Source organism: Lepidochelys olivacea (genome assembly GCF_965140295.1).
Source record: "Lepidochelys olivacea isolate rLepOli2 genome assembly, chromosome: 3".
NCBI lineage: Eukaryota > Metazoa > Chordata > Testudines > Cheloniidae > Lepidochelys > Lepidochelys olivacea.
In genome coordinates this window covers 22,451,069-22,475,852 of record NC_140413.1, presented here as the reverse complement: position 1 = coordinate 22,475,852, position 24,784 = coordinate 22,451,069, and the positions used below count along the sequence as shown (strand labels likewise).

General features: G+C 44.5%; 1 protein-coding gene across 1 annotated transcript in view; it reads right to left on the bottom strand.

Annotated features, from left to right (window-relative positions):
* Positions 1 to 24,284, bottom strand: part of LOC311517972 (uncharacterized protein) — a 41,176-nt gene extending 16,892 nt beyond the window's left edge. Inside the window, exons 1-6 of the mRNA XM_084623333.1 lie at positions 23,597 to 24,284; positions 10,691 to 10,750; positions 7,524 to 7,617; positions 5,444 to 5,512; positions 3,218 to 3,457; positions 1,153 to 1,227 (exon numbers count right to left, since the gene is read on the bottom strand). Of these exons, the coding sequence (XP_084479459.1) occupies positions 1,153 to 1,227; positions 3,218 to 3,457; positions 5,444 to 5,512; positions 7,524 to 7,617; positions 10,691 to 10,750; positions 23,597 to 23,935 (877 nt within the window). The 5' untranslated portion in view covers positions 23,936 to 24,284. The remainder of the gene's footprint in view (positions 1 to 1,152; positions 1,228 to 3,217; positions 3,458 to 5,443; positions 5,513 to 7,523; positions 7,618 to 10,690; positions 10,751 to 23,596) is intronic.
* Between the last annotated feature and the right edge of the window lie 500 nt (positions 24,285 to 24,784).

The following is a 24,784-nucleotide window of genomic DNA, read 5'->3' as shown; positions in this document are numbered from 1 at the left end:
TTAATGCAAGACTGGAAAATATATGATTGAATACATTATACATTGTATCATCTGCAATGTCTTGCTATGGAGCAGAATTACATTATTTCGGCTTGCACAGCTCAACATACATGATGCATGTATGTATGCTTTCACTTAACATATCCTAAATGTTTAGGACCAGATTCTGCATTCCTTGTACATCCAAAACTCCTGTTGAAGTCAATGGGAGATTCTGGTGTGCAAGACCAAGTCTTTTCAAAATATTCTAATAAAAATTCAGGAACCTAAACCCCACATCTCATAGAATCATAGAATATCAGGGTTGGAAGGGACCTCAGGAGGTCATCTAGTCCAACCCCCTGCTCAAAGCAGGACCAATCCCCAATTAAATCATCTACCTTTTCGCTCATCAGTATTACACATTGATAAGTCAGTGTTATGCTGTCTACTGTGACACTGCTTCAACCCAGCACCACACAGGGCCTACATAGCCAAAAGAAGAAGCATAGACAATTGTAGGTGAGATTAGAGAACGCACAGATGAAGCTGAAGTGGAATGGGAGAGACCAAGAAAGACTGCCTCTCTCCCCACAGTTGCAATCAGCAGAGGCTCTCAAGCTGGAATTCCCTAAATTTAAAAAAGGAGCATGCTACTGGCAAGGTTTTCATAAGGGTCCCCCAAATTCAGCTCCTGGCCCTTCTCCCTTGGTCTGAAATAGCCTGAATTTTCTAGCCTTTAGAACACATTGCAAAGCCCAACTTTTTATGGGGGATTACGGGGAGAGAGTTTGCTGGCAGGACAATATTTGAGGAGGGTAGCGTGCTTTCTCATTATCTGATCTGAAGTGTAGTTACTTACTGCTCCAATGGTGGAATTTGCTAATTTCTATGTTTAGATGTGCTTTTTAAAATAACTGGTAAGGACGCATCTCAAGTTTTAAAGTCATACCAGGATGACACAAAAGTTAGGACTGTGTTCAAGGAAATACACTGAAGTCAGTCACTAAAAGGTTGGAGCATCGGATTTCAAATGTGAACAAGGTGTGAGAGAAAACACTACGATATGGCTAATGGTAGGGAGAATTTTTAAGGGTCTGAATATCTGGGGATATGGGTGATGGAAAACTCACGAGGAAGTGAATCAAAAGTGTCCACAGAAAGACCACTCACTTAACTCCATGGACAGCTCTGGTAAAGTCCCAAAGGTCACAGGATAAGCTTTTGCTTCTGCAACGTCCCATGTTCCTGGATTAAAAAACAAACCCAAACAGGGCATTCAAAATTGGTGCATGTGGCTTCAAACAGACACATTCAGAATGTTTCAGTCTCTCCTCCCCAACCCTGTGGCCAATGCTGCTGCTGCTGGGAGGACAATCAAATCTGAAAAAGTTAGCCTCTTAGGATATGTCTACACTGCAACCTGACCTGTGACTGCAGCACAGGTAGACATACCCATATTAGCTTTATCTGTGCTAGCCTAGCTAAAAATAGCAGTGTAGCATGGGCTTCAGCGTGGGTTGTGCAAGCACGCGGGGGATTCTAGGTATATATGGAATAGCCCACACTGAAGCCAGTGCCACCACGTCTACGCTGCTATTTTTAGCCACGCTAGCATGGGTAAAGCTAGTGTGGGTATGTCTACCTATGCTGCAGTCCCACCTCAGATTGCAGTATAAAAATACCATTAATCTGGAGGAAGTTTACATCTTCTTCTGATCCTCTCAAAGTGCACCAACTTAGGCTCATCATGGACTTGCTCCGATTTGCACTCTCACCCACTTCCACATACATTTGCACGCAACCCTCCTTATATATCAGCTGGGAATTTGGCCCACTGAATCTAAGGGAGTATGAAATGGTGTTAATACACACACACATCCCTCCTGATGGGGCCAAAGAAAAGAGTGGAGCAAGGAAAGCAACTGACACTGTAAGAAAGTGAAAATTAAAGTAGGGTAACAACTTTGTGGCTCCTGAGTGTGTAGGTTACATCAACATTCCTTTCATATCAGTACATCTTTTAAGCTTAATGGAGTCTTAGTGTACAGGAGTCTTAAGTTACACCATCTTACATCTCTGGCCTGCTGGGTTACTGAAGACAAGTCACCTTACTGACTTGTGTATAATTCAATTCAATAGGATGGACCTTAATGAAAATCATATACTGATTTGAATTAAGTAGTAAAAATAACCATAAAAAAAGGCATTACCTAGAGCAAATCTATTTTGTTTTATTTTTCAACTTTCTTATCACACACTGTCAAAACTAGGAAGAGAAAGGTCTTCCTAAAGATCAAACTTTTAGCCTTGCCTTACTATTATTTGTATCACAGTAGTGCCTGCAAGCCACAACCAATATAACGTGGTGCGACACGGTCCCTGCCCTGAAGCCAGACCAACAGTTAGAGACAAAACAGATGTACAGAGAGCAGAAGTGACTTGTCTAACGTCACACAGCAGGTCAGTGGCAGAGCGGGGAATAGAAACCAGCTCTCCTGAGTTTCAGTCCAGTGCCCTACTTGCTAAATCATGCTGCCTCTTGACTGGGCTTTGACCTTTCTGGGTTCAGTTTAGCACCTTTGGTTTAGGACAGGTAGGAGTCTCAGGGTGTATCTTCACTACCCGCTGGATCGGTGGGCAGCAATTGATCCAGCGGGGATCGATTTATCGCATCTAGTCTAAACCCCTGAGCGCTCTCCTGTCAACTCCCGTACTCCAGCACTGCAAGAGGCGCAGGCAGAGTCGTCGGGGGAGCGTCAACAGTTGACTCACCGCGATGAAGACACCACGGTAAGTCGATCTAAGTACGTCTCCTTCAGCTACATTATTCTCGCAGCTGAAGTTGCGTAACTTAGATTGATTCCCCCCCCCAATGTAGACCAGGGCTAACTCTCTGATTTGCAGGTGCAGCTATGGACTTTGTACTCTGAGTTATACTGTGAGCACAAAACTGCACCAACAATACATCTGAAATTTGCATCTACTAAAATGGAAGACAACATCTAGAAATCTGTCCTCAAGCTTTGACACAAACAGATTCCCGCCACAGAGTTTTTTTGCTCCCCAGCTGTTTTTGGTTCTTTGCCTTAATGCTAGAGAAAAAGTCTAGTGTGAACACTGTTCAATGAACAGGCTGGAGGAAAATGCCATAAAGGTAGGTTAATAGAACTGGCTGAATGTTCCCTTGCCCAAAGTCTGCACTCCTGCAGTGGGCTGGTTTACTGGGGACACTCACCTACATTGGAAAAAACATCCTCTTCAGATCGTGTGGGCTCAGATTCTTCTCCTGTGGCTTCTGAGTTCCTTACAGCGGAACCATCGTCTGTCTTTGTCCCTGACTCACAGAGAGCTCCCTGTCCACTACTGCTGTTGTCCTCCGTCCTAGTCACAGTGTGTGGCCAAACAGTTCCTTTCCCATTCCCATCACAGACTGCTTCAACCACCAAGGTACCGGGTGACACTCTGCTAGGGTTTTCTTGAAAACAAACATTTAAAATGGATTTTTTTTAAATAGGGTTGGAACCTTGTACAGAATAAACAAAAATGTAAGGCCTGATCCAGAGTCAATGGAAAGACGCCCTTTGACTTCACTAAGGACCTGATTCAAAGCCCATTGAATATATTTACACACACAATAGCAAAAAGACAGAGCCCCATGGTCTGGGACTGGCAGAAGCTGAGAGCACTTGGAAGGTGCACATTCAGCCCATGTGGGAAAGAACGGCATCACACAGCTCATCAGTGACCCCTTCAGAGGTTTAAGGAACAACGTCGGAGGAGTCTTGTCCATTCTTCCTTGGCTGGAAAGATAACTCAAGGTCATAAAGGTACAGCTGGGGGCACAGAGTGTTAAAGGAAGAGAAAGAAAGGGAACTTCAGGTTTCCTTCCTGCATATGGAGCACCATTCATGGGAAAAGAAAAATAAACACAATTTGTTGAACGTTGGTATTTTCAAGATTGCCAGAGAAACAAGCACTCGGAAGGACATTTATTAAGATAATCATGATGGTGATGATTTCATAGCGCCTTTCAGCCAAAGGATTTCCAAAGCAATTCACAGACTTAAGTTAAGGGTAAACAAAGCACCTCCCTAGTTTTTTGTGTGGGGAGAAGGGGACACAAATGATCCTAACCCCACCTCCATACAGCTTATGCTGCTACTGCTGCCTCCCTGCTATGAAACAGCAAACAGCACTCAGCAGGATTAGGGCTTATTTCATAGCTTCATATATTTTAATGCCAAAAAGGGACTATTATGATCATCTAATCTAACCTCCTGCATAACTAAAGCTGCTGAATTTCTCCCAGTGATTTCCAGTACCCCAGTAACGTGGTTCAATTAGGATTGGTCCCTGCTTAGCACTCTAGCCCCAACTCAGCAAAGCACTTAAGCACATGCTTAACTTTAAGCATGCAAGTCGCAGTGATGTAAACAGAGCTACTCACGTGAGTACAGTTAAGCATGTGGCCTACATGCTTTGCTGGACTGCAGCCAGAGTGCTCAGCACCTCCCAAGATGGAGCCTCTGGAGCATACCTTCTGTAAGGACATCCAGTCTTGATTTAAAGACTCCAAGCGATGGAGATGGTGGTCCCAAAAATATCTAAATATTTGTACAGATCACAGTTTATCATTTTCCGCCTGATCTTCACTTTTAGAGAAATACCCAAGGACACTTTAAGGTGGTGCCCCTTTGTAAACAATTCTCTCCTTTGCCACGAATGCCCATGTTTGTGTCACTTTGGGTCACAATTCTAACTTCACATCCCAGCCTCTAAGATGTTCTGCTGTATTTATCTTTGAGGATTTCTTTGCTGTGTTAATAGATTTACTGAAGAGAATTAAATTGCTTGGGGTTTTTTAAATGCATAAATTTCATGACCTGCTTTCACATACCAGAGTTATAAGAACATAATTAGCATAAGTACATAGGTCCTTCCTAAATAAGTCAATAGAAAGCACTGTGAGATCACCAGAGGAAAGGTGATGTGAATGCAAAGTATTATATAATTAGCATTGGTAATGTTGTGTCTCCCTTTTTATAGTTGCAAAAGAAATGACAGCTTACTATAAATAGCTCTTAATTTCAGAAACTTTTTTGAAGTAGGCAACTATGTAGGTTCTATAAATCAACTGTTACATACAATTTTTTGGTAAAGTTATACAAATGCAACAGGTCTGCATGATGACCTAACTGCTGCAGATCTCTTATTCACCTCATCAGTCAATCTCATTTGTTTTCAAAGTCCTGAGAATATCTTTGTGGGCTTTCATGAAAGCGTGGGGTAAAAACTGAAGCTCTTTTCCTTAGCAAATGGCCTTTTATGGAAAGTGTTTACTGTGGAATAGTAAATTGTCAGGCAGTTGAGGGGGTAAATAGGCTCTAGGGGAGAAAAAGAATTGAGAGTTCCAGACAGAACATATATTGTATATGCACGTAAATACATATTGGAGAGTTACCTTTTTGTTTCAGCCGTTCTTTCCTTAAGTGTCTTTTTTCTCGGCTACTGATCTTGGTCTGCCAAACACCTGCAACACAGAACAAAGTTCACATTCTCCATGCCACTAGTTGCTATGAGTGAATGAGAAATTTCCTGTATGACCCGTATTTGTTTACAAGGCAAAGAAAAGGAAATAATTTCACGTACATGATATCCAGTGATGATTATAAAATCGATGTTGCAACCATCTTGGTAATGGCCAAACATACAAAACACAATCACTGCGGTTAGTATCATGTACAATCCTAGGTATTGTAAGCCATTAGAGTCTGCCCATCCCTGTGGCACCTTGGACTTCCAGAAACTCAGGCTACAATATATAACTACTCTGCAAGGCAATACTGTCTGTTATATGGGCTGACTGATGTATCGCTACATAATTTACCGCCCTTTATGTAAGTCAAACCACATGACACTCCTTTCCTCAGGGAAGATGTCAGATCAGAAAGCCAAGTGCCCTGTATGCTTGATAATTGCTTTGGATGACAACGTCAATGAAAACATTAACTAACAAAAAGAGCACTATCCTATTGCTGTCTCAGTTGTCAATTAATCTGACTCATAGCATGGAGCCATCATCCAGAAGCTCCTGGGCTCAGCTCTGTGGAAGAAAACTATTTACCTAATATTTGTATATAACACTAATTCTTACTTAGTTTTCTAACCTAGTCCCTGACTAGATAATTAGATCTACTTGGGGACATGGCTCCCACACGGGGTTGACTGTTCACATCCAATCACCCTTGTACATATTGGACCAAATTCTGTCCTGACTTATACCCTGTGCAATCCACGTTAAGTGAATGGGCCTGGCACAAGCTGTCAGTCAAGGCAGAATCTGAGCCTTTGATTTTGCTGAACCTCCCACTTCTTCCAGGATGTCTCTGCACAGGATGAAATAGCTCATTATCTGCTCAGTCTGACTAAAACAACAAAAGTCTGTTTGAATGAAGTCCTTGAAATTTCCTATTTTTCTTCTACGCTCCAAGGAACCACTGTTTGATATTAACACAATATCAATGTGGCAATGCGAAGGACTCCAACCCAGTGATGGCCACAGTAATCACATTATAATCTTTTAAACCCAGAAAAGCTCAGGATTTGTAATTTTCAAAATGATCTGGGGAAAAGAATACAAGGTATTTTCCAGTGAAATTGTAGCTAGCAGAACCTTGCTGGCCTCTGCTGAATCTTTGGGGAGCTCCCACAGCTCCTGTATGCCTTCTGTGCAGATCGGTTTGTACCCACAGGTTTCTACTATACTTTTATCACTCTGGCCATACTGTGATGCTGCTCTGAGGGCCTCAAGCACAAGCCCAGCAAGAAGCAATGTGGGAGAGAAAAGCCATACTGTGTCAATGCTGGAGAGGCCAGAAGGAAATGCAAACATGGCAAGATCCAAAGGCAGGACCCTGTTATTCCCCTGGAACTGTGCCTCTGGCAAGAATAAGCACACCCCCTCTCTGGCTGTTTTGCCATGCCACCAGCCCCACTTCCAAGAACAGGCCACTGAGGGTATGTCTACACTGCAATGAAAAACCCTGTGCCAGCTGATTTGGGCTCAGGGGTTCAGACTGTGGGGCTATTCCACTGTAGTGTAGACTTCCAGGCTTGGGCTGGAGCCTGGGCTCTAGGACCCTGTGAGGTGGGAGGGTCCCAGAACTTGGGCTGCAGCCCAAGCCCAGACGTCTACACTGCAGTGAAACAGCCCCACAGCCTGAGCCCGCGAGCCTGAGACAATTGGCATACAAAGGCCAACCATGGGTGTCTACTTGCAGTGTAGACATACCCTTAGGGAAGCTGTGGCCTGAAAGAGATGTGGTTAGCAGAACTGCAATCCCCTTCTCCTTGGTCACCGGTGGGAAGGGAGGGGTTAGTCCAAAGACATCTGTCAAACTTGCAATTCTTTCGTAATGTTGTTATTTTAAATGCCAACTACCAAACAGCGCCTGTTCTGTCCACTCCTATGAATATGTTTAATCACCACAATTCTCACTTCTTTCTGGCAATACGAATTGGCTAATCCGCACATTTATTACCTTCCTCTTCTTCTGGCAATTTGTCTTCTTCAGCAGAGACGTGGTCTTTTGATGCCCCCTTTTCTGCGCACTGGGTCTTCTTCTTTTTCTTAGACTACAAAAAAAAATACACACACACACATATATATATATGTATACACATTTCTCAGCTCGAGGCTTATTAGAGAGAAGGGAGGATGAGACTGAGTGAGGACTAAGGGCCTCGTCCTGCAGTGAGCTCACACAGAGTTCTGTTGAAGTCAGTGGGACTCCACATGGGTGCAAGGGTTTGCCCAGGTACAGCTTATTGTGGGATCAAGGGAATGACCCTATGACAAACTCCAGAGAGTTGAATATTATACCCTCTGTACTACAAAATGATATTTAGCTGCAAAGTTAGAAACTGCGCATTCAAATTCAGACACCTGCTGTATATTGATATTTAGCCCTTTTTGTCTTCAAAGCACTTTATAAACAGTAATTATTCCTCAGAACAATGAGATAGGAAATACACACTATCTACCCTATTTACAGGAAATACACACTATTTACACTGGGAAAACTAAGGCAGAGAAGACCAGGCCACATAGATGCTTAGAGTTTGGCACTACAATAAGTGGTTTGATTTTCAAAGGTACCAAGCACCCATAGTTTCCACGGACTATAATGGGTGTTGCAGGTGCTCAGAATCTCTGAAAAGCAGGCCACTTTCATGTAGGAACCTAAATATGAATTTGTGTGACTAACTTTAGGCCGCAAAGTTTAAACATTTTAGTTTCACTTAGCAACCCTCGACTTTTCCAAGCTAGAATACCCACCTCCTCAAACATGCTTCCTATCTTGCCAGGGCCCTGCTCTCATTGAGAAATATGGGAAGGGCAGATTGTCATGGTCCCCAACATCTGTTCACAACCCCAAGGATGAGAAAGCCAGGCTAAGTGATTTGTCCAGAAATCTCCAGTGTCAGAGCTAGGATTTGAATTCAGGAATTCCTAGCTCCCAGTTCTGTTGTCAGACCACTGAACTATGTCCTTCTTCTTACACTATAACAGAGTAAAAAAATGCATTCACTGTGGTAACATGAGTGAAACAAAGGCAGCAATCTGATTAGCTAAATAAGATTCCCATGCATGCAATAATGGGTTAACCACCAAGTAGGATGAAATCTCTAATTCATAACTCACACAAATCCATACAATCATGATAAAAAAAGAGGAGAGGAACAATATGCTTGAAATATTCATTTGAATCAACTGCAAATGAATAAAGAAACAGGAGCTTGTGTTTACTGAGCTGTGCCATCTGTTACAATGAGAAGCTTTTCAAGCAGTTTCAGCTCAGATTGAAGACACTTTCAACAACTGGGGAGACAAACTGGCAGTTTAAAATAAGAAAGAAAATAAAGAAATGTCTATTCTGCTTCCAGTTGGCTTTTAAACTTTATTAATCTGGAAGGAGAACAATTTTCTATTTTATGAACTATGGGTTTGTCTCCTTAGTTGTTCAGAGCAGCTTCAAGCCAAGCCTTCACTCACTACACAGTAACCTCAAATGTGCATCCTACCCTGTTGTGGGTTGTTGTTTATAAAGCATATTGGGAAGATGTCCAAGGTGACTTTCTTTAAGACCGTTTTGAAGTGAAGTCAGGACTACTACATTGGGAGGGTTAATTACACGTTTTTCCAAGTTAAACGTATTGCTGAAAAATTCATGTAAAAATACGCATTCCATAGTGATCCCTGAAGATTGGGAACATTCTTTGGCTTAACATACATGGGAAATGTGCTATTACATTCAAACAAACTACATTAAAAGAAGGTAAAATCAAACACTCTAAAGTTAGAAATTGCCAAAATTAAGGTTTAATTCAAGCCCCATTGTGTGTACACACTGATACAGACTTCATCTACATGATCACATACTACTTATTCCATGGGACTCCTGCCTCATTCAAGTCACCCAAATACTGAGCTGAATACAAAGTTATTAATTTCTTAATGGGCTTTTCTATGGTGCTCATGTGAGCTCTTCACAAACATTAATGAATTTATGAGATTTAAGTCATTATTATCCCCAGTTTAGCTTGGGAACTGAGGCACAGAGGCTAAAATTGTCAGCAGTTTCCACTAATTTTGGGTGAGCAACTTGAAACACATACACGGATTTTTCAGAATACTTTGTATTTTATAGCACTTTATAATTTCAAAGAACAGCTCCCATTGACCTTAATTGCAGCTGTTAGTGCTCAGCACATCTGCAAATAAGACACCAGGGGGGGCGGGGGAGGCCTTGAATGGGTCGGGGGTTCTGAGGGGGATGGGAAGTGGGAAGGGGTGGATGGGGGCGGGCGCCAGGCTGTTTGGGGAGACACAGTCTTCCCTACCCAGCCCTCCATACAGTTGCGCAACCCTGATGTGGCCCTCGGGCCAAAAAGTTTGCCCATCCCTGCTTTAGAGCAAGGACTTGAAATTTGGAAGGGGATTCACTTCAGTAAAAAGGAGTTGCCTTTTGCTATTCCTATGAAAATCTGCCCAAATTTTGCCAAGTTATAAACCTCTGAAAATCTCAGTTTGTGCATGCTTACAGACTTGTTAGAGTTAGGCAACTAAGTTTACCAAATATTTGGTCCGAACTGAGCATGTTCCACTTCCCAGTCACCGTTTTATCTGTGACCAGGAAGGGTCAAGCAACCTTAACTATAGGCAGAGCCCACAGTCCTGTCAATAATAATAATATGACTGTACCACAGATTTGCTCAGTTCAGGCCTGATCCAAAGCCCAGTGAAATCAATGGAAAGTCTTGTATTTGGATTAGGCTTTTTAGTTATCATAATTATTGACAACAGTTTTGGAAGGGACATTAAAACTTGTGCTTCTGGGCTTAAACCACTCTCTAAGTATAACACACTTGTGTGGGGAGGCAGATTATCCCATCACTGCCTGAGGAGGTCACACACCTTCCTCTGAAGCATCTGGTGATGGCCACTCCTGGACATGGAATACTGGACTAGATGGACCTTGGATCTGATCCAGTCTGGCAACTTCTGTGTTCCTAACGGCAAGTCTTTAAGTCTTTCAGATAACAGGAACGTGTTATGCTTACAAAAACCATAATAGAAAATAAGAATATTCTTAAAACAAATATCATTTTAGAAATACTGTGTGAATTCTGGAACTAATAGTGGTACCTTCAGTAGCTTTTTTTCTCTCATGCTGACAGAGGTTAGAAGCTGACAATTCACTGGAACCTAGAACATGGATATTCAAAAATGTTAACTGATGGGGAAAATACATTCCTATAAGCACAATGTTGCAATTCTTGTAATACACCTCTATGGGATTCAGTCACATGTGATCAGGCTGAAAGAATACACAGAAATTAACAATAATCCCAAGCTAGGTCTAGACTTGAGTTTGTGGCCTTGCTACAACTTAATTAATTGATTGCCAATTGATTTGAATGAGTTAAAAACCTGTATTAAAGATCGTCTAGAAAGTATACAAACATTTGTCCCAAGACAGAAACATTTGTGGTTTGCCCGAGAGTATGTCTAGACCAGGATAAAAAGTGTCAGGCAACACATTTTAACACAGACAGGGTGATTTTATTGTGTATTTTAATATGTATTAGCTGGTTGAGGTGGATTCTACATTCTGTCTAGACATACTCCTAGGGTAAACCACAAGTGTTTGTGGAACATCTAGATCAGCATATGTTGGCTAACTCAAACTCACTGGCAATAAATTAATCTGAATTACAAGAAGACTAAAAACTCTAGCCAGACATAACCTGAGATAGCAAGCTCCACTGCTCTTTGGGAAGGACAATGCACACTCCCCTTCCTTAGGGTTCTGTCACAGAAGGAAACCTGCAATTTCTACTTGGGGCACTGCAGAACCCCCACCAATGGAGGCTGCAAAAGGAATGCACTGTATTGGCATCTCCCTTAGCTGCTCTGACCATGCCACCCTCCCCTCCCAGTACTACCCAGGTTTAGGGATGTGCTGGCTCCCTGCAATCCCTCTGGTAAGGGGGAAATTGCTACCATTTTCTACAATCTGCTCCCCCACACACACACACAAATACCCTTCCCAGGCTGATTTTCTCTCCTTAGGGGCCTTGAGCCACAATTTAATCATATATACACTGGAAAACTAAATGATGCTGTTCTAATTATAATTCAGATTCCGATTTAATTCTCCTTATTCAGAATCCCTTGCCCCACGACCTAAGAAAGGAAAGGGAGATATTGCTATATCATAATTCTGGGGTTACCAAAAGAGTCATCTGGAATCCAACAGGACTCTGATTGCACTGCACACACGGTTTCAGAATAAGAATGCATTATTCAATACACAAAATCAATCAGGGTTTGCATTACCTGGGCAGGACAAATGAAATGGGAACATGTTTACTTTTTGAATCGCTCAGTAACTCAATACAATTTATTTAGATGGGTCGTGGATACAGACTAACATGGCTGCTACTCTGAAACCTTTTTAAATAGAAAATACAATGAATGTAGGTGGGAACATTAAAAGAGCACCTCTAGAACTGGGTCTGTTTCATGAGTAGCTGGTATCTATTTGTGACTAGACACCTAAACTGGATTTTTCTGCTATCATCTAAGATATCAGACATCTGATGGCTTAGAGTTGGTCTCCACCAAACACAGGATTGCCAAACAGGAACCATCCAATATGCCACCTAGTCTGGCATCCTCATCAAGGTTAATTTAGTATGTTAGCTCCTCAGGGCATGAACCATAGGCCTGGATTCCCAGCTGTGCCCAGTATCCACTGCGCACAACTAAGGGGGGAAAGGGAAAGAGTAAGGAGATGGTTGCAGCTCCATCTTTCTGGACTAATTCTATGCCAAGCCTAGCCCCAGTATAGTTCAGGACTGCTGTAAACTATGCTGGCTGGCTATGACTTCAGTGGGATGTTACACCAGACAAGGACTGTGACCCCACAACAGTATTCTGGTCATGTCCTGTCCCATCCCTGATACACTATGTTGGAATCTGCATGGTGAGGTGACATAGAAACTGGCTATGCCAGCTCTTTCGCTAGTTGGGGACTGCACTATGGTGGGGAGAGCCACGAGTTTTCCACCCCCTTTGCCCACTAGGGGTCAGATCAAACTAAAAAAACTGGCCCCATATTTTCTTCTGGGTCTTGTACACTGAGCACACCATCAGCACTTAACAAATAATTATTAATACCTTCAATGATGGCCAATGCATGTGTTTTAAAGGAAAACACACTTCCCCTATATAATACACCTAAGTATGCTATGTTATCCACAGAGGAAATAATTGCCTAACCCCAGCACGTGACGAATCTGTGCTCTGAAACAAAAGGACGGAGTGCCCTTATCTTTATGATCTACTCCTGGAGGTAAAAAAATTGTAAGTATATCAGAAGCAGAAAGCATGCTAAACAACCAGTGGGGCCACTGGATGTTAGAGATGCTAAGGAGCACTCAAAGAGGATAAGGCCATTGCAGAGAACCTAAATGAATTCTTTGCATTGGTCTTTACAGCTGAGGATGTGATGGAGATTCCACAACCTGAGCCATTCTTTTTAGGTGACAAATCTGAGGAACTGTCCCAGATTGAGGTGTCATTAGAGGAGGTTTTAGAACAAACTGATAAATTAAACAGTAATAAGTCCGCTGGGCCAGATGGTATTCTCCCAAAAGTTCTGAAGGAACTCAAATGTGAAATTGTAGAACTACTAACCGTGGTATGTAACCTATCATTTAAATCAGCTTCTGTACCAGATGACTGGAGGATAGCTAATGTGATGCCAATTTTTTAAAAGTGACTCCAGAGGCAATCCTGGCAATTACAGGCCGGTAAGCCTAATTTCAGTAGTGGGCAAATTGGTTGAAATTATAGTAAAGAACAGAATTATCAGACACATAAACACAATTTGTTGGGGACGAATCAACATGTTTTTTGTAAAGGAAAATTTATGCTCATCAATCTACTAGAATTCCTTAAGGGCATCAACAAGCATGTGGACCAAGGGGGATCCAGTGGATATAATGTACTTAGATTTTCAGAAAGCCTTTGAGAAGGTCCCTCACCAAAGGCTCTAGCAAAGTAAGCTATCATGGGATAAGAGGGAAGGTCCTCTCATGGATCAGTAACTGGTTAAAAGATAGGAAACAAAGGGTAGGAATAAATGGTCAGTTTTCAGAATGGAGAGAAGTAAATAGTGATGTCCCCCAGGGTCTGTATTGGGACCAGTACTGTTCAACATATTCATAAATGATCTGGAAAAAGGGGTAAACAGAGAGGTGGCAAAATTTGCAGATGATACAAAACTACTCAAGATAGTTAAGTCCAAAGCAGATTGCAAAGAGTTACAAAGAGACCTCACAAAACTGGGTGACTGGGCAACAAAATGGCAAATTAAATGCAATGTTGATAAATGCAAAGTAATGCACATTGGAAAACATAATTCCAACTATACATATAAAATGATGGGGTCTAAATTAGCTGTTACCACTCAAGAAAGAGATCTTGGAGTCACTGTAGATAGATCTCTGAAAACATCCACTCAATGTGCAGCAGCTGTCAAAAAAGGTAACAGAATGTTGGGAATCATTAAGAAAGGGATAGATAATAAGACAGAACATATCATATTGCCTCTTCATAAATCCATGGTACATCCACCTCTTGAATGCTGTGTGCAGTTGTAGTCGCCCCATGTCAAAAAAGATCTATTGGAATTGGAAAAGGTTCAGAAAAGGGCAACAAACATGATAAGGAGTATGGAACAGCTTCCATGTGAGAGAGATTTCAAAAATTAGGGCTGTTCAGCTTGGAAAAGAGATGACTAAGGGGGGATACGACAGAGGTCTATAAAATCATGACTGGAGTGGAGAAAGTAAATAAGGACATATTATTTACTCCTTCTCATAAGAACTAGGGGTCACCAAATGAAGTTAATAGACAGCAGGTTTAAAACAAATAAAAGGAAGTGTTTTTTTCACACAACACACAGTCAACCTGTGGGACTCTTTGCAAGAGGATATTGTAAAGGCCAAGACTATAACAGGGTTCAAAAAAGAACTAGATTAGTTCCTGGAGGATAGGTCCATCAATGGCTATTAGCCAGGGATGGTGTTCTGAGCCTCTGTTTGCCAGAAGCTGGGAATGGGTGATGGGGTGGATCACTTGATGGTTACCTGTTCTGTTCATTCCCTCTGAAGCACCTGGCACTGGCCACTGTCAGAAGACAGGATACTGGGCTAGATGGATCTTTGGTCTGACACAGTATGGCCGTTCTTATATTTATGTTCTTATGAATTCTGCGTCATTGCACACGTGCAGAATTCATGTGCCATGCAGAAATATTTTTTTTCAGCAGAAAATACATTCAGCCAAGAGATGCTGCAGTTACGCCTTTCACCCAACAGAGGCCGATGTGGCACCAGAACAGAGAGCAGCTCCTCTTGGGTGAGATGGGACCCCACACCCCTCCCACACCCAAACTTCCTCCCAGAGCTGCACCCCACACCCTCTCCCGCACCCAAACCCACTCCCAGAGCCTGCTCCCCACACCCCAACTCCCTCTCAGAGCCCGCACCCCCTCCCGCACCCAACCCCCTTCCCCAGCCTGGTGAAAGTGAGTGAGGGCAGGGGAGAGCAAGTGACAGAGGGAGGGGCCTCAGAGAAGGGGTGGGACAGGGGTGTGTTCTCAGGGAAGGGGCGGGGCAGGGGGTGGGGCAAGGGTCTTTGGGTTTGCACAATTAGACACTTGGCAACCCTACCAGGCGGGGCATGTGGAAGCCCTGGCCGTCCCAGAACAGTGCGCCCAGCAACACAGCCGGCAGCTGGCTGGGCACCAGCTAACGCAGGCGAAGCACCGCCCAAATGTCAGGCGGACCGTGTCTGCACAGGCGCGGCTTGTGTGTGGTGGGGGGGCCATTGGCTGTTCTGTCCTGGGGCCCGAAATTGCTGTCGCCGGGCCTGTTTCCATGCATCTGGAGTAGAAGTGGGTCATCCCTACTTCTGGTACCGCTAAACCACCAGCTTATAAAGATACTTCTGAAAAGCAAATATTTGCTTTACGGAATGCACCAGATTGCACATATTTTAAAAAATGCCCCAAGGGCGAGGATAACACTAGACTTCCCAACAAAAGCGCCTCTTTGAACTGACTGTTTTGAAGATTGATCCAGAGAATTTTAAATTAAAAAAAACAACCACAGCCTAGTTCAGCCCTGATGATTCTTGGCACTTCTTGTTGCTATTTCCTAAAAGACTCTTTATTAGGGAAAGGGAGAGGCTGTGGGGAAAGAGACTGATCTCTCCATCACCACTCATGGTAAGTTATAAATTGTGACAACAACAAAGTCACAGCGCAACTTGTGATGTGTATCCACAATGTGACCAGGCTTAATTTTTGGTTCATATAATTATGCTGATGGCTTTAAGAAACATGAATGAGCATTCTCTAATCTGTCTGGAATTACATTTGTACAAAATCTGTATAATGTACTGTAGTGAGGGGGTGTAGTCTCCCTCTGAAATTGACAGGGAGGAACCACCACCTGCCCCCTGGTGGGCAGAACCAGGAAAGCCATGCCCACCCTGCTGGAAGCAGAGGACAAGACAGGAACAGGAAGTATAAAAGGTGGGTCCTGCGGCTCAGTTGTTCTGGAGCTGCTGAGGGAGACAGACACTTCTCCCCTGGTGCCGTAGCAGGACGCTGAGAGGACCTCTGCTGCCCTGAGGACTTGCCTGAGCTTCCAGAGCGTCCCACCACTCCAGACTACAAGGAGCTGCTGGGACTACCATTGGTGGTATATCCCAGGGAGATGGAGGATGACCCATGGATGCACGTACACACTGAGGGGTGGGGCGGAAGTAGCCCAGGGACAGCTGACTGTAGTCTCGCTGTGTTGCTGCCTGAAGACAACTCAGCATGTTGCACGTGGATTCCTTGCTGACACAGTCGTGGAATGCTCTGCCACTGGTAGGGCCCTGGGATGGGGACCTGGTCCCCCTTCCACCTCAGCTCTGAGGTAGCAGCCTCCCCACCCTAAGCCAGGTGGCCTGTGTTAGCCTATCGTCCACCAGAACTAGGACACTAGACTATTCACTGCTCTGCCCTGCCTGAGGGCTGGAACCTTAGACTGTTTGGTGCCCCGCCCTGATTGAAGGCTTGGCTCCCAGATTATTGACTGCTTGACCCTGTCTGAGGGCCAGAGCCCTAAACCATTTGGGGCTCCCCATTGTTGGAAGGCTTGAGCCCCAGAGCGTTATTGCTGCCCAGCCCTGCTCAGAGAGCCTGGGCACCAAAGACCGCTAATTTCCCCTTTTCAGAGTAGCAGCCGTGTTAGTCTGTATTCGCAAAAAGAAAAGGAGTACTTGTGGCACCTTAGAGACTAACCAATTTATCTGAGCATAAGCTTTCGTGAGCTACAGCTCACTTCATCGGATGCATTCAGTTGAAAATACAGTGGGGAGATTTATATACACAGAGAACATGAAACAATGGGTGTTACCATACACACTGTAAGGAGAGTGATCTCTTAAGATGCGCTAATACCAGCAGGAGAGCGGGGGGGGAAGGGGGGAAATATTTTTGTAGTGATAATCAAGGTGGGCCATTTCCAGCAGTTGACAAGAACATCTGAGGAACAGTGGGGGGTGGCGGTAGGGGGAAAATAAACATGGGGAAATATTTTTACTTTGCGTAATGACCCATCCACTCCCAGTCTCTATTCAAGCCTAAGTTAATTGTATCCAGTTTGCAAATTAATTCCAATTCAGCAGTCTCTCGTTGGAGTCTGTTTTTGAAGTTTTTTTTATTGAAGAATTGTTACTTTTAGGTCTCTAATCGAGTGACCAGAGAGATTGAAGTGTTCTCCGACTGGTTTTTGAATGTTATAATTCTTGACGTCTGATTTGGGTCCATTTATTCTTTTACGTAGAGACTGTCCAGTTTGACCAATGTACACGGCAGAGGGGCATTGCTGGCACATGATGGCATATATCACATTGGTGGATGTGCAGGTGAACGAACCTCTGATAGTGTGGCTGATGTTATTAGGCACTGTGATGGTGTCCCCTGAATAGATATGTGGACAGTTGGCAATGGGCTTTGTTGCAAGGATAGGTTCCTGGGTTAGTGGTTCTGTTGTGTGGTGTGTGGTTGCTGGTGAGTATTTGCTTCAGGTTGAGGGGCTGTCTGTAAGCAAGGACTGGCCTGTGTCCCAAGATCTGTGAGAGTGATGGGTCGTCCTTCAGGATAGGTTGTAAATCCTTGATGATGCGTTGGAGAGGTTTTAGTTGGGGGATGAAGGTGATGGCTAGTGGCGTTCTGTTATTTTCTTTGTTGGGCCTGTCCTGTAGTAGGTGACTTCTGGGTACTCTTCTGGCTCTGTCAATATGTTTCTTCACTTCAGCAGGTGGGTATTGTAGTTGTAAGAACGCTTGATAGAGATCTTGTAGGTGTTTGTCTCTGTCTAAGGGGTTGGAGCAAATGCGGTTGTATCGTAGAGCTTGGCTGTAGACAATGGATCGTGTGGTGTGATCTGGGTGAAAGCTGGAGGCATGTAGGTAGGAATAGCAGTCAGTAGGTTTCCGGTATAGGGTGGTGTTTATGTGACCATTGCTTATTAGCACCGTAGTGTCCAGGAAGTGGATCTCTTGTGTGGACTGGTCCAGGCTGAGGTTGATGGTGGGATGGAAATTGTTGAAATCATGGTGGAATTCCTTCCAACACACCTCTGAACAACATAGTAATCCACAGAGACCTTCCTAGCAACACTACAAAAAGAAGGATTCTGGGTGGACTCCTCCTGAAGGTCGAAACAACAGACTGGACTTCTACATAGAGTGCTTTCGCCGATGTGCACGGGCTGAAATTGTGGAAAAGCAGCATCACTTGCCCCACAACCTCAGCTGTGCAGAACACAATGCCATCCACAGCCTCAGAAACAACTCTGACATCATAATCAAAAAGGCTGACAAAGGAGATGCTGTCGTCATCATGAATAGGTCGGAATATGAACAAGAGGCTGCTAGGCAGCTCTCCAACACCACTTTCTACAAGCCATTACCCTCTGATCCCACTGAGTGTTACCAAAAGAAACTACAGCATTTGCTCATGAAACTCCCTGACAAAGCACAAGAACAAATCCACACAGACACACCCCTGGAACCCCGACCTGGGGTATTCTATCTGCTACCTAAGATCCATAAACATGGAAATCCTGGACGCCCCGTCATCTCAGGCATTGGCACCCTGACAGCAGGATTATCTGGCTATGTAGACTCCCTCCTCAGGCCCTACACTACCAGCATTCCCAGCTATCTTTGAGACACCACTGACTTCCTGAGGAAACTACAATCCATCGGTGATCTTCCTGATAACACCATCCTGGCCACTATGGATGCAGAAGCCCTCTACACCAACATTCCACACAAAGATGGACTACAAGCTGTCAGGAACAGTATCCCCAATAATGTCACGGCTAACCTGGTGGCTGAACTTTGTGACTTTGTCCTCACCCATAACTATTTTACATTTGGGGACAATGTATACCTTCAAATCAGCGGCACTGCTATGGGTACTCGCATGGCCCCACAGTATGCCAACAGTTTTATGGCTGACTTAGAACAATGCTTCCTCAGCTCTCGTCCCCTAACGCCCCTACTCTACTTGCGCTACATTGATGACATCTTCTTACAACTACACTACCCACCTGCTGAAGTGAAGAAACAGATTGACAGAGCCAGAACTCCTTTTCTAATTTCCCCTTGTTCCTGACTGCCTTTCGCAGAACGTAACAGTGAGGGGACATGGTCTCCCTTTGAGATTGACAGGAAGGGTCGCCACGCGCTCTTACATGTACACACTTCAGATGTGCTGAAGGAGAAATTCTGACTTGGTTCTTTTCTTGATGCACAATATTTCTCTTGAAGCTGGTGCTCATGTCACCATATTACTCTGCAGTATGAAAGACAAACAGATGGCCAGAGGGACTGACATTGTTAGAATCATAATGTGACTGCTCTTGAGCATGTTCACATAGGTTAGAGAGCACAACCACAGGAGCATCACAGCATTGCCACTGATGCTAGAATGGATGAGGCCATGTAGCTGCCTTCAGGGTATGTCTACCTAGCGATAAAAAGACCAGTAGCATGGCAGCGTCTGGCCCAGGTCAGCTGACTCAGGCTGTGGGGCTATAAAATTGAAGTGAAGATGTTCGGGCTTGGCGGGTCTCAGAGTCAAGGATTCCAGCCCAAGCCCAAATGTCTTCACTGCAATTTTATAGCCCCGCAATTCAGCTGACCCAGGCTCTGAGACTTGGTGCAGCAGGTTTTTTTTAATCACAGTGTAGACATACCCTTAGCAGCCAGGGCAGGATTTTAGGGGAGGAGTGGGAAGTGAACTGGTGGCACTCAGGGTTGCGGCTGGGAGCAGAATGCCAGCAGGGAACAACGGAGGTCAGCAGGGGGCATTGTTGCGCTCTCTCTCTCTCTCTCTCTCTCTCTCTGTGGAGTGCTGTGACAGTCTGAGGCACATGGCATGCACATTAAGCATGCACTAGCTGAGTTCCCAGTGTATTAATATGGAAGCAGTTAACTGAACCTCTAACTAGCAGGGCACCAGCTAACTGGGCAAATGTAACAACGCAGACTCCCTGGACAGGGGACCATGGCCTGGCATGCACACATTCCAAAACTGGAAAAGATAATTAACCACCTTGGGGTTTTTTTAAATTAAAAATCTCAACTTTATCAGCAGAATTACACACTCCAGGATATGCAGATGTTTGGCTGCTGTGATATATCAACACACCTGAGTGCTGGAGGCATTTTGTCTTTGGCCTCATATCTCAGCATGCACCAAAGATGGGGTACTATCATGTAATATCTGAACACTCTGGCTTATGCTATTTCTTACATCTTGATGTTTCATTATTGTGAAATTCTTTGCTTTTTACAGTCTCTGGCACTGTTTTAATATAGTTCTTGACATGCTAATTTCAGTATATTAAAGTATAATTTCAGTATATTAAATGTTCTGCAACTTCAGCATTAACTACTGAATTCTAAATGATTATCATCATTCAGTTTATATAGACTTGGAAGGATTAGATTTTTATCGGTAAACGTCAATTTCACTGTATACACACAAACAAACAAAAAAATACTTCCAACAATAATAATCTAAATTTACAGATAGACGAAGTGAAAAAGATGCTGCTTGAGAATTTATCAGAGTTTTATTTAAGGCTCTTTACTTTGCACATTTTGACAGATGCTGTTGACTACGTATGTTTTAATGGTTATAAAGATTTAACTTAACGTTTTGAATCTCAAAATCTACTGTACTTAAGTAATTAATGTCTAACCATGTCACCCGTTGTCTGACCCCCCACATAACTTCCTGCCCCTATGAAAATTTAAAATAAATAAAAATCAGAAAAAATACTTAAAACCCATAATTTTGCACAATTTTGAACATTTAAATTGATAAAAATTAAAAAACGATTGAAAATAAACATCAAAATTATAAAATCAAATACTGCCAAGCCTAGTTAATATGTGGTTCTCTAGGTGTACACTGCACTTTACATACATATTAGAAGATAAGGTCCCTGCTTCAAGAATGTTACATTCCAGATTATACAGGTAAAACAGTGAAAAATGACAAACGACAGTGTGGAGTGGGGAAAAGAAGAAAAGGAATGGAGGCAAGCAAACAAAAAGAAAGGGCAGATTACAGTTTTGGTATGAGCACTATTTTTCATTTAATCAAGCATGAAAGGTTTCTTTTCTTCTTAGGTTATTTTTCCTGTTCTCCCTTTCTTCCCCAGCCCCAGCCCCTTTAGGTCCATAATTTGCCACATGTACACTCAGATCAATTTCAGTGGGGCTCCCCACAGAATAAGGTGCTAGTCAACATGAGTACAGTTGGTAGAATCTGACATTTAAGGAGCCAGTGTGAAAGCAAGAACCAATTGCACCAAAAAAAGAGATTAATGATGGAAACCTTAGCTTAGTAACAGCATGTGAGCAAATGTATCATTTTAATTTACCTTTCCCCCCCCATTATTCAGACCTATGAAGTACCTGCTCAAAAACATACTTGCCCCTGGGAATAATGTATATCTCCAGTACCACCCCCCTCCAGCTCCAATAGTCAGTGTTTCAGCCCAAATTGTATTTTCAGATTATTTACAACCAGATCAAATTTTTCAGCACTGATGATAATAAAACAATGATACTACTTCGTATAAAAAAGGCCTACACTCACAGTAACATCACCAGCAGTGTGCACGCTGGGATGACTCATAGAAGCATAAAATCCGCCAGTTTTGAGCTACACTCTGCTGATCTGAAAAACAGTTACAAATGTTGAAGTAACATATTTGCTGAAATTTCTCCTCATTCTGTTTACACAGGTAATTACTTTAGGATTACTTCAGTGATATGATCATTACAAATGCCCACATATCTATTAGTTCATTATATCCAGCCAATGTTCTGTTTTCATTTGCAAAAGAAAAAAAAATGCTTGAAAAATGAACTAACGAGTTAAAATATAATACAGCCAAGATTCAGCCTGAAGGTAAATTTTATGGCCAAGTAATAAATCCCTGGAAACAAGAGTTATGATGAAAATATTGACACATTTATATCTATCGGCAAGAGCAAAAGATACCACAGAAGTACCATACTAAAAGACAAATTCAGAAAATATGCTTTTTTTCCCCTCCTATCTCCCTGAATGAAGCAGCTAACAAATAATACTAATAGACCAGACTGTTCAAATTATGTTGTATCTATTCATTTGTTTTATATACAATGTGTGCCATGACAGTTTACATTTTGTTAACATACTAGTGTCTTTACCCAGCTGTTTTCTGTAAGCCCTGAGGGTTTCTGCTTTACACAGTGCCTAATGGAGCAAGCTGCAGTGTCACAACAAACTGTGACAATGCTGCATCAAAACTCCATCCCATTGTATCAAAACCCGACCACGATGATCAGTATGGCTGCAAAACCTCATCACATTGCAACCAAGATCAGGTGGCCATGCTATAGAATGAAGTTTTGATGCAACATGAATAGAAACTTTTAGTGCTTAGGTCCGCCATCCTACTACCATTGAAGCCAACAGAACTTTTACTACATACTTCAATGCAAACAGGACTTACCCGTTATTTAGCAATAAATAATAGGTATATGAACAGTAGGAAAAGCAGGACGATACCAGAAACCATGGGAAAGGTGGTAACCCTGTCTTGTCCCATAAATTGTTTGGGGGATATAGTTAGTGTACAAGATAAAGGCTCAGGCCCTGATCCTCTAAAGTATGTAGGTGCTTAACTCCTATTGATTTCCATGGGAGATAGGCACCTAAATACCTTTGAGAACTGTGTCTCAGTCCTGCTCATAATACCTAATTAAGCAGTTCCACTAACTCTTATGTTTGTGAATAGAGGTTACCCTATGAATTAGGGTGCAGAGTCTAGCTCTGACATTGGACTATGTATCTTTATCGGGAAGAGAGTAGGACAGTTCTTTCTAGACACACACTTTGAGGGGTGGGATCTGACAACTGGCCTGCCAGTGAGGGTGATACCCTATGCTGGAAGGTGGGATTGGATGTGGTGAAAGGATAGGATGGGCCCCAGGCCTGTAAATGTAATGGGGGAAAGAGAAGAATCCCACACTCCTGTGCAGGGAATTATGCTAAGAGGGAACCATGTGCTTGAGATGGATAGGGCCCCCTGTGCAGGGCACTGGGTTGGGAGATCAAACGACTGTATGAGCCCCCAGTAGAGGGGATGGGAGATTCACTACTGGGATCCCCTTGTGGAGAGGAGTGGGATGGGGGGGATGCTGTGTTGGGGGTAGTGTGGGAGGGGGCTGGGTCCCCTGGAAAGGGGAGTGGGAGAGAGGAATCCTGTGCTGAGAGTAGGCTGGGCCACCTGCAGTAGGGCCTGGGATGGAGGAACCCTGTGTTAGGGGTTGGGTTGGTAGGAACGGGCAGACCCCCTGTGCAAGGGTTAGGGATGGGGGTAGGATAGGGGAAGGGCTGGTCCTTACCTTTGCCTCGTGGCTCTGCCTCGCCCTTTGCGCCTGCTGCCCAGCTATCCCGTTCTGGGTCCGCGGGGCCCGCGCTGGCAGCCGTCCGGCCTCGTAGCTGGCAGACCCAGCGCCACCCTCCTCGCCCGCCGCGCTGCGCTGGGGGCCCGGCCGCGCCCGGCCCCAGCGCCGGAGCATCCCCAACAGGACAAGCAGCGCCACGGCCCCTCCCAGCAGCAGCATGGGCCAGAGGGAAGCGAGCACCTGCGCCTGCAGCAGGGCCAGCCGCTCCGAGAGCTGCGGTCCCGGAGCCACCAGCTCGCCGACTCCCAGGGCCAGCCGCACCGCCGGCTCCAGCATGGCTGCACCGGGCGAGCCCCTCTGGACCCCGCTGGCTGGGTTCTAGAGCTGCCCCCTTCCCCTGCAGAGATCGGGTCCCGGCGGGGTCTAAAGCGGCTCAGCGCCGATCGCTGCAACGCGGCTCGTCGGGCTCCAAAACTGCCCACCTGCCGCGGAGGCTCTAAAGCTCGGGGCTTTCCGGCTGGGTTCCAGAGCGGCTCCCTGCGCCCCCTAGAACGTAGCGGGTCCTAGAAGCGGGAGTGGCGTCTGCCTTCTGGATCGCACTGCGCCGGGTTCTAGCACTGCTTCCCCCAGCCCGGGGCTGAGGGGCGCCACTAGGATGCGAGTCGGCCGATTACCAGCACTGCACATGGAGCTGGAGCAGCGGAAACCCTCGCTCCCGCCCCCCCTCCCCCCGCGCGCTTAGAACGCACTGGGCCGGGTTCCAGAACCCCTGCGAGCTCCCGCGGGGTTCTAGAGCGGCATGTGCCGCTGTAAATGCAGCCCAGATCGCAGGACCCAGCTGCCCGCTCTCCCCCTGCCCTAGAGCGCACTGCGTGGAAAGTTGGTGGCGGAGCCCCAGGAGCGACAATAAACAGATTCAGCCTAATCGCGATGGGGAAGAGCTCTGAGCCAGGCTGGCGGGGAACAGATCGGGGTGGGGGGGTTACGTCTCTGATTACAAGAGTCTGATGGCAGACGCTTTACGGTGGCCATGACAGACCAGAAATGTTTTTGCAGCGAGTTTAGGTTAGACATGCTGGTTTATGTGGCTGCAAATGGGTCCAACGCGGAGAGGGATGTTCTGCAGGGCAAACCCTGTCTACTGTGTTAGGGCTGTAGGTAGAAGCCCACATGGTGAGAGAGAAA